Here is a 17,349-nt window from a genome sequence, read left to right on the forward strand (position 1 = left end):
TTTGGATATATGAGGTGGATGGATCAATCATCAATCGATGTATATCTGTTTAATTCAGACAACTTTTTAAAATTTGGGTCCAGTTTTGTTTTTATTTTGGTGACTTTTATTAATAGCTGGAACTGGAAGAGAGCAGCAGCTCAACTTATTCAAAACGAGTATAGGAAACCCATGATTTCTCACCCAAAAATAAAAACTTTCGAGAAGCAAACACACACAAAGAAAGGGAGAGGGAATGAGTTCTAAATTTACAAATTCTACTCAAAAGTAATTATTTTTTTTAAAATTTAAAAATGTCTCGTCAATATTATAGGCGCCTACCAGCTCATTTTCATTGACATTTTTGCAATTAGAGGTGGGATAAAAAAAGATAAAAAACTTTATATGGAAATGGAGGGACTATTTATAGGCGGAGATTGATCTCCTTTCCTTTTATTGCTTAGGCAGTCCTGCCAAACTTATACTTTGGGGCTGAAGTGTTGGTTTGTAGGGCCATAACTTCTTTGATAAAGAGATAGATCACATCGCATTAAATGTAATGTGAAATAGTTGTAATGTAATAAATGTCAAGATGATCATGTTTGAACAGTCGATCATTCTTTTTAAGGCAAAGTTGAACAGATGCTCATTTTTCGATTGAGCTTGTCGACATGGTGTTAGGATCAATCAATAACATTCATGAGGTTGGTGTCTCTTTGCTATTTTCTGGTTTTGTTTCTTGCTGTTCTTCCTTAGCTTCACGATGTGCTTCTACAAAAATTTCATAAATTGATTCCAACATTTTTTTACATGTCATGATGCCAGCACTGTCATAAAAATAAGAAAAAATGAAATAAAATAAATTTATGTGAATATTTGTAAAATAAATTGATCATACGAAATGTATTCTACCTCAACAAACATTTTTTGGAGTTTTCAATATAAATGTCTAAAATACAAATTTCTTCTCTTCCATTATTGTAATTATCGAATTATTTAAGGGGAAAACAAATTCTCATAGAAATCTTGAGTTAATCTCTCCCTCTTGGTTGATTTGGAAGTTTTTTTTTTTTTTTTTTTTTTTTTGGGTACTCATTGAAAAAGTTAGTAGAATTACAAATAGATTTTACAAAATTTGGGAACAGTCTGACTGTGTCAACTGTCAACAGCTAGCTTCCGGCATCTCGCCAAAACTACATTTAGCACTTTCACAAAAAAACACAACAAACATATGATTTAGATAGGATCAAATGGCTAGTGTGATCTATGACTATGATTGCCTCAAAAGTCAAATCAAAAGGTTAATTTCAAAGTTGAAACTTGGTTAATATAGGATTAGACAATGGACAATGCTCCCCTAGTTGCAAAAAGTCAAAACAACCCTTTGACAAAAAAGGAAAAAAGCCATTAAAGCCATGCACACATTTTTAACTTTAAAGAGCATTAAATGCCCCAAATTCGAAAAGGCAAAAGTGCTAGGATCTCAAAAAAAAAAAAAAAAAAAAATATATATATATATATATATATATACATATGTATTTATATATAGACGTAGAAAAAGGAAAATTGAATGATAGAGATAGGCCATAACTCCACATGGGTTCTAGAAAGTCTTTTTTTTTTTGGAAGGATGTTCTAGAAAGTCTTTGTCCATTAAAAAAAAAAAAAATCTTAATAGTATTAATAATAATATTTAACAACCTTAGCATATGTCGCATTGTGTTTATGGTCTCATCTGTCATATGATTGATGAGTAATATTCCTTACGAAATGGTAGTAGATACCTCATTTGCCTCTTAAGTTTCAATACTAAATCCTAATCCTATTCCTAAGGGACCCTTTGGCTTTTTTCACTGTTGACCCGGTTTCAATGCTCTCTCTCTCTCTCTCTGGCAGCTGAGCTGAGGAGGAGCTCCGAAAGATTTGCGCTTTCTTTGGTTTTTTTTGAATCGGTCAGGTAATTTATATGCTCATTTTAGCACTCGTCTTCTGGATCTTCCTTATTATTATGCTTTTATTGTTTTCATGACTATCTACAACTCCGTTTCTGATGTTAATAATTTAGTGGATACCATGTTGGCAAATGCTAAATTTATGTTTTGGTTGCTCATACCTTTGTGGGTTGGTTGGATTCCATTAAAAAAATGTGGGTTTCTATGTCGAGAAGAACATCAGCATGTACACTTATAGATACAATAAATGAAATCTTAACCATGGACTGAAAATGGAGAGGTACCTAACATGTGGGTTGGTTTTCTTTCTCTCTTTTTTTTTGTGTTATTGGTGTTATTGGGGGAGTGAAGAAGAAAAAGAAAAGTGAGTTGATACGACTTTGTGTTAATTTCACATTGACATGTAAAAGCTAGCAGCTTAAATAGCTTATTTGAATTGTTGTGTAAAGAATGAAAATAACTATAATTCTTATTTATTGTGGGGGTAGATCAAACAGTAGATCAAACAACTCAAGTACCATGTTTTAACATAAACAATCTTGCTTTGTTGGATTGGCAAGACCATATATTTTACTAATGAAAACTTGGGGTTGGAATTGGAGTAATTAATGTTTGATTTTGAGTGATTTTGTTCCCCTCCCACCAAACACTCTCTAAGAGATTGAATGAACTGGCTTTAGTGTTGAACTGGCAATCAAAAAGAAAAAACGTATAATGTTGCTACCATTCCACTAGGGGTGACTTATTATAGATATGGTTTTTGTCACAATTTTAACGAAATTACTAGTCACATCTACCAATGTGGCACACACTCATCCAATCCATATAATCCAAGGAATCGCAATCTCCCCCTCTAAAATTCCCAATGTCCTCGTTAGGCTCCACATTGCGCCACAATACACCTGAGCCACATGGCATTATTATGTTGGTTATGATACCATTTGTCATGACCCAAATAAAAGCGCTAGCCATGTCTGCACCATACCAAAAAAAAGTACTAGTAAAGTTACTCGTTGTAATTGTTTATGTAGCCCAAATTGACCTAGTAAACATTTGATACATGCTTGCACAACACATAGTCATCTCCAATCCAATCCTCATAATTTGTGTTTATCACAGTTTTACGATGCATGTTATCTCAGCCCAGTTTTATAGGCTTGGGCACACTCAAGTTGGCTGCCAAAACGGTTTTAAGTCCTTTTTTACAGAGGACCTGGTGGTAAAAATCATGGATGGTGTTATTAATGTGTTTTGAGGCTATTTGAATTGTATCATGCTTATGTATGTGTTACACTTGGCGTGTCTGGGCTTTTGATAACTGGGTGTACGCCAAAATACCTGATTTTTTTTTTTGCAGAATAATTTGATCTTGTAACAATTCAGATCTTTTGAAGGGTCTATTGTAACTATTCTCATTCTCCGCCTTATTCATCAGAGGTCACTAGTTTGAATCTCCCTTTCCCCCTCCCCTTGGGGCCAAAAATTATTTAAAAAAATCACATCCTCAAAATTTCTGTATTCTAGTTAGAGGCTAAAATATCTGTTTCTTTTTTTCCCAATTTAAAATTAAGATGTATGTACATTTGGAAGATATTCCCAAAATCATTTAATCTTCATTTTGTCTTCCTTTTCCCCTAGTACTAGGCTTGGTAGTTTCTTACCTCTCTAGAAAGGGGTAATTAAATGATGTTGGACATACATCTACAAGATGCAATTTAAAGGTAGTTTAAATTAGTTTTGTCACATACAAGGAGTTCCTGTCTGGATGGCTATGCTTGTGCTCAAGATTTTTCACAATGACAAAATGCCATTTCCTTTAGTTTTAATCTCACTTTCATGCTATTTAGAGCTTATTACCATGTGGTCATTGGAGTTCTTACTTGATTACACCCCAACCCCCCCCCCCCCCCCACCCCCCTTGATTGTATAAAGCAAATTTAATTCTCAAATTTTGTTTTGTTCTATATTTTTCTTAGCAACTAAACATGAATTTAGTGTAATTCAATTTTCTGCATATTTGATAGAATTTTGAAATTTTTTTCCAAAAGGTGCATGGCAAGAACTTCCTTTTTGACTGGCTTGGAAAAAGGAAGAGACAAAGCTTTTTGGCATGTCTTCTTATTAATCTAATAAGTTTCTTTATTGTTTAAATGGGACAAAGAGTTTGCTTTTTGTTACACTTGCTTGCACATTCATTCTACTCACTAAGCAGATGAAGATGAGTTTGTTCGTAGATAGAGACAAACCTAATAGACTTTAAGTTCTGAAGTTCTTACTTTTGAACTACAGGCATCTTCTTTGAAAAATATGAGTTCGGGGTCAAAGAAGTCCCCTTCAAATGGCTTTGAGAAGGCTCTGACATCTGAAGAGGAGCAGACTAAGGTATCTGCCACTTGTATGCTTCTTTCATTTGGGTCTTGAAAATGCTACTGTTATTGTGGGAAGAAAAGCTTGTTAAGCTTCTTCTTTTTTTCTATGTTTGCAGATTAAGGAGGTGAGAAGGTTGATAGGGCAATTGCCTGATAAGCTGTCTATTTATTGTTCTGATGCATGCATCGCAAGATATCTACGAGCACGTAACTGGCATGTCAAGAAAGCAACTAAAATGCTGAAAGCGTCCTTAAAGTGGAGATTAGAGTACAAACCAGAAGAGATACGCTGGGTAAGATTTTATGAGCTTACGTAATAGATCGAGTAATGGATTGGTTTGCTAACGCACTTATAAAATAAAAAAAAGTAATGGATTGGTTTGCTTTTTTTTTTTTTTGAATAGTAGTAATGGATTGGTTTGCTAGTGGTGGGTTAATTTTCTTAACTAGTCTCCTCTTACTCTTCTCTATTTTGGTTATGAGAAATGAAAGAGTAAGATTTGCTTCGAGGAAACCTATATCTTCAAGTTAGACTAGCTAACAATTTCTAACTTGGCAAATCAAGACTATCTTATTTATTGTTTATATCTGAATTTATTTATAATTTTCAATTAGGTAAAAATAAACTTCAACTTCTTAGATTTTTTTAACAAAACAGATCATAACTCATCCTAATTCCTAATCCAAATTGAGTTATTTGAATCAACACAGCACCCCTATCATTATTTACCAAATATTAATTAAATAAGCTAGACACATAACAGTATGCTTCCATAATCTCCATTGTATTCATCTGCAATTTGAAGTTAGAATCCATGGATAGAAAGTGTGCTTGAATACAAAAAAAAAAAAACTTTTTGGTACAGTCTTTTTATTAGAAGGTTTATGCAAATAGTTAGTGATAATAGGAGGCCTGATGATCTTGTCCCACTGGTGCATCTTTTTGTTTGAATAGTTCTCCTTTCCCTCTCTCATTTTCTTGAACTTTTTTAGTTGTATATTTTGATATTTTTCCTTGCTCTGTTCGTTGGGTCTGGTTCAAAGTTCTCAATCTAAGGCCAGTTGCCTCAATGTTGGTTAGACCCAGACCTGATTGGAAGTCTACCCAATTTTCCAAATCAAACTGCCAATGCGCTCTGGCTCAAATTGCATCTCTTTCCCCCACAAGAATTAGTAGATGGTGAGGTCATGGATTCACAATCCTTGGAGGGTTCTGTAAATTACCAATAAAAAAAATCTAAATCCTAATGCTATGTATAAATTAAAAATTTATAGAAAAGTTTGAAATTGGTTAATTAGGCATGGAAGAGCTGCTTGAGTAAAGCTTATTAAATAATTTAAATTATTTCGACGGTTAATAAGCAAGATCAACCTGAAATATTTTAGCCTAGAGTTGTAGGCTTTGGTCAAATTTTGTTAGCTTTGTGATATAATTTCTCGAGAACTGGTTTTTCTAAATGCCATTGATTTTGCCTGTAATGTAGGAGGACATTGTGAATGAAGCAGAGACAGGGAAAATCTACAGATCAACTTCTATTGACAAGCATGGGAGAACAGTCCTTGTCATGAGACCTAGTCGCCAGGTTTCATCTGACAATGCCTCCTTATCTCTCTGCTTTTATGTACCAGTCATCACCTAATAATAGAAGAAAATTTGTTTTTATGTCGATATGTTTTAAGCAGTAAAATGGAGAAAAGCAATGTTTTCTTGTGTACAATGTAAACTGTCTTTTTTAATTTTGAGCCAAAATATTTACTAAATTAGGAAGATTCTTATTACTGAGCATATCACCCATGATGTGAGTCTGAAATTAATTGTTGTTCCCCTTATTGTGCAATTATGATATGGTTATTCAAAATAATATTAGGCTTATAGGATCTATTGGTATATGTCAAACTAAAAGCAATCTTATAATGCCCTGGAAGTTCAAGTTTTAGAATAAAAGTACCTTGCCTTCTGTTGCTTGTTTACTTAATGACATTTGCATATTTATTTTGATTGCAGAACACAAAGTCGATAAAAGGACAAATCAAGTATTTGGTGTATTGCATGGAGAATGCTATTTTAAACCTGGCACCAGACCAAGAACAGATGGTCTGGCTAATTGATTTTGAGGGTTTCAATTTGTCAAATATTTCCGTGAAGGTGACTCGAGAAACTGCCCATGTTTTGCAAGAATGTTATCCTGAACGCCTTGGTCTGGCAATATTATACAACCCACCTAAGTTTTTCGAGCCATTCTGGATGGTATTACCCAAATTAAATTTTGTTTTTCAATGTTATTGTTCATTATCATTCATGAAAAGTTGTTACTATGCCTTCTGGGAGTATAAGGGTTTGATTGTGGACTGAATACTGAGTGACCTATATTTGGACTCTTAGTTTGTAGAGCCACATATTAATAGCACCTTTCTGTCTTTAAAAGGATTTAGGTATTTATGTCTCCTTAAGATTTTGAGTTACTATGAAGTTTTAACACTGTTAAATACTGGATATTTTCAGCCATTGTACCAAAATTTCTAATAGTTCTGATAAAATTTTAGTCTCCAGTATTGTTTTAAACCTCACAAAACTTAATTCAAAATTCAACTTTAAATACTTGATTTAGAAAATTATTGTATAGCCAAAAGTTTACTTTGTTACTATCAGTTTAATATTTTGCTTCTCGTTTAGGGTATTTCCTAGGTGATTACTGAACATTGTGCTAGGGCCGTATTCTGGTGTATTTTGTTCATTGATGGTTCTTTGTTGGGAACGGTAGATTACCAATCCAGCACATTGTGATCTGCTATTTTATCTGTTAGTTGTTAGTAGGTTTGTGCATAACTTTATATACTACTTGGTTTTGACTTCGGAAGAACATGTTAATGCAGGTGGTGAAGCCCTTTTTAGAGCCCAAAACTGCAAATAAAGTCAAGTTTGTTTACTCTGATGACCTCAACTCCAAGAAAATAATGGAGGATATATTTGATATGGAACACCTTGAGTTTGCATTTGGTGGAAATGATAGCATGGGGTTTGACATAAATAAATATGCTGAAAGGATGAGAGAAGATGACAAAAAGATACCAGCTTTTTGGACAAGAGAACACCCTGCCTCAACAGCACTACAACCATCTCTGCCATGTGCTTTAGATTCAATCAACTTAAATTCTGTTTCTGTTTCTGATGCTTCTGATGATGAGAAAACAGATTGTTCACCCTCTCTCCAGGTGGAATTGGAAGCTGTCTCCCCAGGCGAGAATATGGTGGCAACTAATGGAAGCAAACATGCCATCTAAGATGTATATTAGAATGAAGAATAACAAAACTTGAACCCTATCTTGATTAAGGTATGGTGACTCAACCATACAAATGTACCTTGCTGACCGTTTTAATTTTTCATTAGAAACTGACATGAAGACAGTTTCTGTGAGACCTATGTTGTTAGCATTGTGAAGATTCCATGGGTGATTTTCCCATGTGGAGTAAAGCCAATGGAGATTACGACAGGCATTGTATGCATGTTTCTGTCTTCAGCAATCTTTCCTGTGTCTCCAATGTAGTTAAACCCCAGATTTATTCCTTAAAAGGGAGAACTGCTTATTAGGTTACAACACCACTTGTAAGTTGTAACCACTACTTCCCCCATTTATAAATGTAAGAAGTTGGTGTCCCCTTCAATTTGGCAATGAATGCTTATTGCATGTTGTGTTCCTTTCTTTACCATTGCATTTCATAGTAGGTGGCCCAACACTTGTATTTAGAGTTTAAGAGTAAGACACTTGTGCAGTTGTGGGAGGGAATGCAGTGCAAATGAACCATCAGTAAATTGAGATTGCGGCCAGTGTTTTTCAAGAAATTAACCTTTCGTTATCACCAACTATTTGTGTGTGTGTGTGTGTGATAAGAGGTTTAAAATTTTATCGAAATAATCTAGGAAGATACATCTGACTCCAGAATACTCCCCAAACCAGGAGTCTCTTCGAGCCAAACCAATTCAGAGCTAGCCATCTTTGCGAGCCTATGAGCAGCCTCATTGTTTGTTCTTGGAACTGAGTAGAAAGGGTTATTCATAATTTCACATTTCATAATTTAATATATATATATATATATATATTAAAAATTTATAATACAAGCTTTAAAGTAAAACATTAAGGGAAGTATAGTTGATACAAGATTTTCTTGAGTAGGAATTGGGGAAAGATTACTAGTTTAGGACCTTTGGAAGGTAGCCTAAAGACTGAAGGGCAATTTTAAAGCTAGTAAAAAAAAAAAATTCTGAATACAACTTGAAAGGGATGGCTCTTTTAGAGTATTACCATTGGAGATGCCAAGAATTTAGCAATTTTGCACTACAAAAAACTACTTTCTTTATTTTAATATTTCATTTTACAAAACATCCAACATCAATGGTTTTATTTTAGCATTCAATACAATGAAATAATATAAACAACACAATAAAATAATATACTTACTATAATAAACAATAACCACCACCACCAACATAATAAAATAATATAACTTTTAATAAGATATTGTTTTTTTTACCATCTTAGATACTGTAGCTCAACAATCAAATTTTTTGGCTTTCCCTCCACCATGCAGCATGCTTTTTAGTATTGGTAGTGCTAAAAATAGCAATATTACTTTTTAGTACTACCAATGTTAATGCTCTTATAGATAAAATAAGCACTATTTGCATAATGGGAGGTAATTGGAATCAAAACTCGTAGAAAGCAACAATAAACATTCAGGAAGAAATAGCAGTAAGAACCAGTTTTTACCATTCAATTGTCATGCAAAAGTAGTTGAAAGCACAATAGCATCTTGGCATTACGGTGGAAAGACTTGAGAAAGTATGAGCCAAACTTTTACTATTCATTTCACATCCATTAAAAGTAGTCAAAACTCAAAAGTAATAAAAATAGTTCTTTCAATAGGTCTTTCAACGAGTCTTTTGGCTGAATATTGCTAAATTCAAAGTTAATTTGTGTTATAGATATTGTTCCAACTTATTTAGAAATCTGAGGAAAGAGAGTGAATTTCGGCAATACCATTGCCAAAATTCAACAAAAATAGGAGAGAGAAAGAAAAAAAGTGGGAGAGAGAAATTTTTGATTTTCAGCAACACCATCACCGAAATTCCTTCTGCCCATACCTGCTGCCTGAGTGGGTGCTCGAAGTATGAGTGCGCGCAAGGAAAACCAAATGTGGCAATGGCATTGCCGAAATAGGAGGGGAAATTTTTTTTTTCCCTCCTATTTCGGCAATGCCATTGCCACATTCCACTTTTTTTTTTTTTTTTTTTTTAAGAAATGATATGTGCACACAATTTTTACAATATTTTTACAACAAATTTTAAGTGGTAGATTGTTATTGTTGGATTAAAAAAGTAATCTTAGTGTTAAATTCAAATTTTAACTAATAATAACTAATTACTTGTGATTTGTTGTGAAAATGTTGTAAAAATTGTGTGCACATATTATTTCTTAAAAAAAAAAAAAAAAGTGAAATGTGGCAATGGTATTGCTGAAATAGGAGGGAAAAAAAAAATTTTCCCCTCCTATTTGGCAATGCCATTGCCACGTTTGGTTTTCCTTGCGCGCACTCACACTTTGAGCATCCACTCGGGCAGTAGGTATGGGCAGAAGGAATTTCGGTGATGGTGTTGCCGAAAATCAAAAATTTCTCTCTCCTACTTTTTCTCTTTCTCTTTCCTACTTTTGTTGAATTTCGGCAATACCATTGCCGAAATTCACTCTCTTTCCTCATATTCCTAAATAAGTTGGAACAGTACCTATAGCACAAATTAACTTCGAATTTAGCAATATTCAGCCAAAAGACTCTCTTTCAACAGCAATGGTATATATATATATATATATATATATATGATTGTTAATAAAGTTGCCATTTTTATATATAAAAAAAATGTAGTGAAGTTTTTTTTTTTAATACTTTGGTTGTGGAGGAAAAATCCCCAAACCCATTATACGAAGCTTGAAATGTAATCCATTACAATTCGTATTTAGTAGTTGATACATCAGAGAGGAGTTGGGCTTTCACACAAGGTGGAGCTTCCTCCAAGGCTCCAACCAGTACAATGGACTGGAAACATGTTGTGCATTTCCAGCCAACTTATGGGCCACTTTATTTTCATCTTGGGTCCAACCTAAACTAAGCTTCAACCCAAGTCCCAAAATTGAAAATAAATCAAACTAACAAATTTGCAATGAGCGTGCGAGCGCGCGCGTGCACATATATATATATAAATATTAAAATTTTTATCTATTGGCCCAACGTAACATTCAAAAAAGAAAAGAAAAAAATCAATCCATCTAACTAACCCACCAAAATCCAATCTGAAACATGGGTTGCATTTAATTGGATTAGGTTGAAATCATGGATTGAAAGTACAATAGGAAATAAATAGTTAGCAAAGATTAATCTCTAAACAATGATATATATTTTTTACAATAAAACAGTGATAATTTCTTAAAAATCAACTATAGAAATTTTGTAAAAGATAGATAATTATATAGATAGACAAATTAAATAGAAGTAATATTCAGCTAAAAATTTGCTAACTTAATTGTTACAGCTAAAATTCAACCATAAGTTATAACTAAAATTAAAATATTGGCATGACATATAATATAGCATGATTTCTTTCAAACAAACATGATGTTTAAATTATAAGAAGAATATTATTTAATTGCACAGGGAGTGTAATGCAAATAGTTTATATATTATATATACATTTATAATGAGTCATGCATTGATACAATGTAATTTTAGATGACAATGTGATCTCATCTAATGTGACCATTTTCAATAAGGGAGAAATGGCAAGAAAAACTCCAAGATGTTAAACTAGTGGTTCCTAAAACTTTATAAAATCCATGAGATCTTAGGTTCAGAACTCTAAACCAGTATCTTAGGATTACTCTTAACAGATTCCTCCTTGCAACAATTATATGGTTTGTGTGAGGCAAAACTGGACAAAATGGCCTTATGCCCTTTTCACCCAAATTATAGAGTCTTATGCCCCCCTTCCCAAACTAATTAGGGAAATGCCCAATTTTTTGTAACTCGATTTTCTTAAAATCGAGTTTAAAAAAAAAAAAAAAAAAAAATCTGGAGCCCTATAGTGACGTTTTTAAGGGCTTATAGTGACGTTTTAAGGACCTATAGTGACGTTTTGTAACTCGATCTTCATGAAATTGAGTTATAGGCAATTTTAGCTCAAGTTACAAAACGTCACTATAGAACTTAACTCGATTTTGAGAAAGTTGAGTTTTAAAAGAGGGACATTTTCCTAATTAATTTGGAAAGGGGGGCATAAGACTAGAATTTGGGTGAAAAGGGCATAAGACAATTTTGTCCGGCAAAACTTAATGCAAGGGAAAAATGTTAATGTGCCCTTATTTTTTAGAAAGAAGGATATGTCATTGACTCATCGTATCAAACTACAAAAGAAATTATTAATGGAGGAAACAACATTAGTCACTTGACCACAAATACTTTTGGGGGGAAGAGAGCATAAATGGTATTAAGTATCATTTGTGCTTAGGATACAAATTTGATATTTTTAAAAAGTCTTAGTAACACCTGTCGTTAGCCCAAACCTCAGGGAGTTAGGCGTGGATTTTGTTTTTTACCATTAGTTTAAACTAATTAGAGCCTATGTCTTTCTTCTAAAAAAAAAATAAAAAAATAGAGCTTATGTCTTTTTTTTTTTTTGGATAAAATAACTCAACACTAGATAAGTTTTCTTTTTTTCTTTTTATTTTATACTAAATCTCTAATATAAGGTTAGTCTAAAGAGCCTTACTTAGTTACTTTAGTAAGGTTCCACATCATCTTTAACAAATAAATAAAGTTTCTGTTGTTTACCTAAAAAAAAGGTTTCCTTAATGGTAAATAATAATAATTAAAGAGAGGGGGGGGGGGGGGGGGGGGTTCAAGGAGCAAATCACAAACATTAGAAGGAAAAAAAAAAAAAAAAAAATACTAGTAGTGCCAAAATGATATTCTTATTTCAGGTCTGCCAATTACAATTTAAACATTGGGGTTTAAGAAGTAAAAAACAAATATAAGATCTATATGTCTCCACACATCTGCCACTGGAACGTTCACACATCCAAAAAGTACACAGGAATAGCAGCCAGCTTTCTGACCTATTAATTGTAAACTGTACGGATACATACTTCATGCAGCTGGCTCTTACATATGTAACAGTATCAAAAACAATTCTTGCCTTTGTACTCTATTTATGTCATCAACAAACAACAGGTAAAGCCACTGCACAAAGCCATTAAGCAAAATGTTAGCATACTGAAGGAGTTATAAGCCGAAGAGAGCCATTGTAATTGAGGTTACCTATACTTCAAGGCAAATTAATGAAACATCTCATCTAACTTCTGCCTGTATTGAGCTAAACCCTGCAACAAAATTCAAATGTCAGTATTTTACTCAGGATTGATTATTGTAGAGAATATAATTAAAGAGTCACCACTACCAACAACCACCACCGCAAAGCCTTAGTCCCAAGGTCATAACACAGCACTTCTCAAGAATATAATCTCAAAAGGGTCATTCATTATCTCCAAAACAGATATCCCCCCCCAAGCCCTCTCTCTCTCTCTCTCTCTCTCCTAATGGAAGTCATTTCCTGAAACTCGTGTTTTAGTCAGTTGATTCATTCAACAAGCAGTTTCAAGTATGTGACGGGTGCTAAGCATCATTAGCCAGATGATGTTATGCTTCATTTTCATCTTATTATCTTCTGTCCACATTTTCCTTTCTGAGAAGAACACAAATATCACTGAATGGAATCCTACCATTTGACCACCATTTATACTTCTATTTAAAAAAAAAAAAAATTTAGTGATATTTCTCCATCAACATTGAAGCCAAAGGACAGTTATATTGGAGATACCAGCCAGTCCATGTCTGCGACAAGTATCATGGCCTAAGATGAAGGTTGAGAAACAAGTGAAAAAGAAAAGATTTCCAAAGTAATGACTCTTCAAAGAACATCTAGAATTCTCCAAAAATTTCAAGAAAGATTGGCCTAATTTAAGGCTCATCTATCCACCCTTTCTTGTCAACAACAAATGGTTCGAGTGGATTCTTTCCTTCTTCCACACTCCCCTCCCCTTTTTTTTACCCTAAGTACTGTGATATCATTAAATGGAACCATTTTTTTATTGGTATTTACTATTTAGACCTGCCCAGAGAGTTTTGTACCCACATGCTTTACCCTCCACCTTGCTCTTACAAGGTAAGGAGGTGCTATTAAGCTGGGGTTCATGGACGCATTCAGTGGCACCATTTACACAATGCTCATGAATATATGAGTATGAGCTAAAATATAAAATAAAATTATATTGGTGCAGAAAAGATTTTTAAAAAATAAAATAAAAAGAATAACAAGAACAAGAAGCAGAAGTTGCATACCCTAGTATAAGCATAAACTCCTGCCTCAGTAGGTGCTACAGGACTTCCCCTCCTAATGAATTTTCCCTCTTTGAAAATGTAAAGCATGGGTATTCCAGTTGATAGTTCTAAACTGATAACCTGCCAGGAAAAAGAGAAAAGGGGGTTAGGGGGGGAACAGTGACCATGATATTTGTTCTATTGTTGTTAAAAACAAGAGTGCTGCAGAAATACAGGAAATCCCAATAGCAGACAATGTATATTACCTCTTGCGAAGTTAATTTGTCAAGATACATAATGATGGACCTCAATGAATTCCCATGGGCGGCAATCATTACATTTTTTCCTGACAGAAGCTGGGGTTCAATCTGCAGCACAATGTTGCTGTAGTCAGGCGCTACTGAAATGTTATACGATCACTTGAACCTATGATGCTTATCTATTTGATTTTGGACATAAAACATCATATGGAAAAGAAACAGAAAAGAGGAGAACTACATATAAGCAAGCACGTAGTCATCCATACTTGATCTTTGAAATATGCAACAGCTCTTTCAGCACACATTTCCAAACTCTCGCCATTAGGAGGAGGAATATCGTAACTGCGACGCCACTCATGAACTTGTTCCTTCCCATATCTATCTGCCGTCTCCTGCTTATTGAGGCCCTGTAATTCTCCATACCTGAAAGGAAGAACCACATTAGATGCAGGAAAGTCTAAAGCAGAAATCACAGGCAAGAAAAGCAATAACTAAAGCAGAGACAGAAAAATTACATTCTTTCATTTAATTGCCAAGCTGCTATGACTGGAATGGATTGCTTTTTGGTATCTTCACTGAAAATTTCACTCCATGTCCTTGCCTGTTCACTCTCATTATGAATGATTATTGGCACCTGTAAGCAGGCTGATAGTTAACAAGTTGGCATATAAAAGGAGATTGGACACAAATCTTCTACAGCATCAAGACGAACATATTTCCACGAAAAAGTAAAACCATGAATCATAATGGAGTTATTTATATTAATATCTGGATCAAGTGCAAGGAACATGATACAACTTGGTAATGCATTCTTCTTTTTCTTTTTCTTTTTTTGAATTTTTTCCTGGACAAAAAAAAGGTGTTGGGGGGGGGGGGGGGTTAGAAATAGATTCAAAATTCTCTCATCCCAAAATTTATTACTGGCTGGATGACCGGTAACAAATTGCCAATCAACTCTACATGGACATTGAATGCTGAGTAACACTAGCTGAAATGTCACCGAATTCTCAGATTTAGCACCCACGAAAAAAATGGTTGTCTTCGAAGTTTGAACATCTAAAAATATTTCCTGAATTTACCTTCCTGCGACGGTGCTGGGTCATGGCAAGCATGGCAGTCATCTGAGCACGAATCAGTGAAGATGTATAGATCATGTCAACAGGTATATTGCTGATTCTCTTGCCAGCTTCAATTGCTTCTTCCACACCCTTCTTGGTTAGTGGCACATCAACACAACCTGTGAACAAGTTCTTTTCATTCCATAATGACTCACCATGCCGCATCAGAATCAAAGCCGTTTCATCTGAATGAAAAAACAGAACAGCAGTTAGACAATTCCACAATAGGGACAACTTTGGATTCTAAGTGACAAGATTGCATTAAATAAGATATCAATAATTGGAAACAACTTGGTTGTAAATATTTAGCCTCAGAAATTTTTTTTTGTGCAGAAATGATATCTGTAACTAAACCCATAAAAAGAGGACTAAGGCTTATTGAGAAAATATGACTTATGATCAAGAAAAGACATCTATCAATGCTTGTCTGCTCTTCAGATTATTTATCCAATTTAGATTCAATATAACAGGCTTACTTGATTTCTTCTTGGAGTTATTGGTGTTGTTAGTTGAGGGGGATGAAACTGGATCAAACACTGAAGTTTGAGATGTTGAGGCTTGAACTACACAAAAATTCCTCTGGTCAGAGCGATGACATCCTCTTCTTGACACTCCAATTTCGAGCCTGAAACTGTTTGAATTCAATCGCAATGAATTTTCCCTAAACTCGTGATGAAGACTGGAGTAAGGAGTCCCAATAGCTTGGTGAAATACTGCAGCAGCCATTCTGAAAATCAAAATGTCAGAATTAACAATGTAAGGATACAAATTATACATATATGTCCTGTCCATTTTGGAAAATAATAAAACATAAAGTTGGCAGCATATACTTCAGCCCTACCAAAAACTCAAAGGGAAAAGCATTAATAGAAATCTAATTTTGCTCAAGGAATAAAGAGAATGTTATGTATGTTTTACAATGGTCAAAAAGAAGGGGAAAAGAATCAAAAGGAAGTTAAAGAAATGCATTGAACACGATCCCAATCACATGACATAATCAAGGGATTCCATGCATTCTAAATCATTTAGTTATGGTCCTTATGGACCTAAATCAGATTAAACTTAATAGAATAACAGAACAACGATTTGAAAAGGCACCCATAATGTTTGAACTCATAAAAGGAGGCAACAAGCTCAATAAACTTGTTTCACCAATTGAGGATCATAACCCATATAAAATCAAATCCAATGCAATATATTATTTGAAAAAGAAAAACTACGGATCTATACTAATAGTTCTGCATAATAACAAAAGCAACAAGCAAACCCAAATACTCTCAAGCTAGAATCAACAATATCCCACATGGGATTTCCAAAAAAATCCTAAATTAAATAAAACCAACAACCAAACATTGAAAATCTTCCAGAAACACAGACCCACATCATAAGCCAAAAACATCACAGAGACCCAGAAACGCACCTTCCACAAGTATGTAGAAAAAAACAGACCCAGAAACCAAAAATGCCAAGAAGCAAGAAAGAAATGGAAGATGGAAAATCAGAGAGTTTGATAATAAAATGGGTAGGAGAGTATTACCTGATTTTACATATATATATATATATATATAAAGGAGTGAGCGAAGAAACCGAGGAAGAGAATAAGTGCAATTAAGGGGTTGAGAGTTGAGAGTTTATTACAAGAAAAGAAACACTGATGAAGAAGAAGAAAAAGACGACCAGCTATACAAGTATAAAACAAAACCAAAATATATATTGAGAGGGAAAGATAGTTAGAAGAGTGTTGGCTTTAAGCCTTTTATATTTACATTGAAGAAATCGTTGCTATTTTGTTGTGTTTCAGGTCAGATCATAGCATACGAGGAACGGTATGATGACAAGTTGGCTAACACACGCACGCCACGGCCACACCACTGTTGTTAACAGTAACCAAATTTTGGAGGCCTTTTATGGAGCTTACTACTAGGTTGCCTGATATTGACATTTATTATTTATTTTTAAGGTAATTTTGTTTTTATTTGCTTTTTTTATTTAATGAATATACGTAGACTTTTTTTGCTTGATCTTGATCGAATGTATTTTTAGTGTGTGTGGTTTAAAATTTAAATTGACTTGTTTTTAACAGTGAGGTCAATATGGAGCCCATTTTTAATAAATAAGGTAGTTTGTGAGGTTTTAAAAATTATACCTAATATGGAAAATATTTAATCTACTCTTAATTTTAGAAAAATATTAGAGTTACAAACTATTACAATTTTTTTTCTTTGAGAAATATTTTTCAAACTGTTGTTG

General features: G+C 33.9%; 2 protein-coding genes across 4 annotated transcripts; one reads left to right on the plus strand and one right to left on the minus strand.

The window, feature by feature from the left end:
- The first annotated feature begins 1,706 nt into the window (after positions 1-1,706).
- LOC126709151 (uncharacterized) lies at positions 1,707-7,976 on the plus strand. Its single transcript, XM_050409261.1, has 6 exons — positions 1,707-1,936; positions 4,221-4,313; positions 4,417-4,593; positions 5,785-5,883; positions 6,306-6,548; positions 7,175-7,976. The coding sequence occupies exons 2-6, from the start codon at positions 4,239-4,241 to the stop codon at positions 7,580-7,582; spliced, it is 1,002 nt and encodes a 333-aa protein (XP_050265218.1). The 5' UTR covers positions 1,707-1,936; positions 4,221-4,238; the 3' UTR covers positions 7,583-7,976.
- Positions 7,977-12,297: 4,321 nt separating this feature from the next.
- LOC126709301 (2,3-bisphosphoglycerate-dependent phosphoglycerate mutase 1-like) lies at positions 12,298-16,990 on the minus strand. Of its 3 annotated transcripts, none has more exons than XM_050409491.1 (9): positions 16,866-16,990; positions 15,576-15,826; positions 15,061-15,284; positions 14,497-14,615; positions 14,248-14,404; positions 13,988-14,089; positions 13,743-13,862; positions 12,663-12,724; positions 12,298-12,584 (listed from the first exon to the last, which is right to left on the minus strand). In XM_050409491.1, the coding sequence occupies exons 2-8, from the start codon at positions 15,823-15,825 to the stop codon at positions 12,680-12,682; spliced, it is 1,017 nt and encodes a 338-aa protein (XP_050265448.1). In that variant the 5' UTR covers position 15,826; positions 16,866-16,990; the 3' UTR covers positions 12,298-12,584; positions 12,663-12,679. The 3 variants fall into 3 exon arrangements, with proteins under 3 accessions (XP_050265448.1, XP_050265447.1, XP_050265446.1); XM_050409490.1 differs by having other exon boundaries at positions 16,637-16,958; XM_050409489.1 differs by lacking the exon at positions 16,866-16,990 and adding an exon at positions 16,520-16,630.
- Between the last annotated feature and the right edge of the window lie 359 nt (positions 16,991-17,349).

Source organism: Quercus robur, chromosome 12, assembly GCF_932294415.1.
Source record: "Quercus robur chromosome 12, dhQueRobu3.1, whole genome shotgun sequence".
In the NCBI taxonomy this organism is placed as follows: domain Eukaryota; kingdom Viridiplantae; phylum Streptophyta; class Magnoliopsida; order Fagales; family Fagaceae; genus Quercus; species Quercus robur.

Coding starts and splice junctions, on each gene's coding strand:
- LOC126709151 (XM_050409261.1), top strand. CDS start 4,239: ATGAGTTCGGGGTCAAAGAAGTCCCCTTCAAATGGCTTTGAGAAGGCT. Junction 4,594..5,784: donor AACCAGAAGAGATACGCTGG/GTAAGATTTTAT, acceptor CCTGTAATGTAG/GAGGACATTGTGAATGAAGC. Junction 6,549..7,174: donor TTTTCGAGCCATTCTGGATG/GTATTACCCAAA, acceptor ATGTTAATGCAG/GTGGTGAAGCCCTTTTTAGA.
- LOC126709301 (XM_050409491.1), bottom strand. CDS start 15,825: ATGGCTGCTGCAGTATTTCACCAAGCTATTGGGACTCCTTACTCCAGT. Junction 14,616..15,060: donor CCCAGCACCGTCGCAGGAAG/GTAAATTCAGGA, acceptor GCCTGCTTACAG/GTGCCAATAATCATTCATAA. Junction 13,863..13,987: donor ACAAATTAACTTCGCAAGAG/GTAATATACATT, acceptor TTTTCCTGGCAG/GTTATCAGTTTAGAACTATC.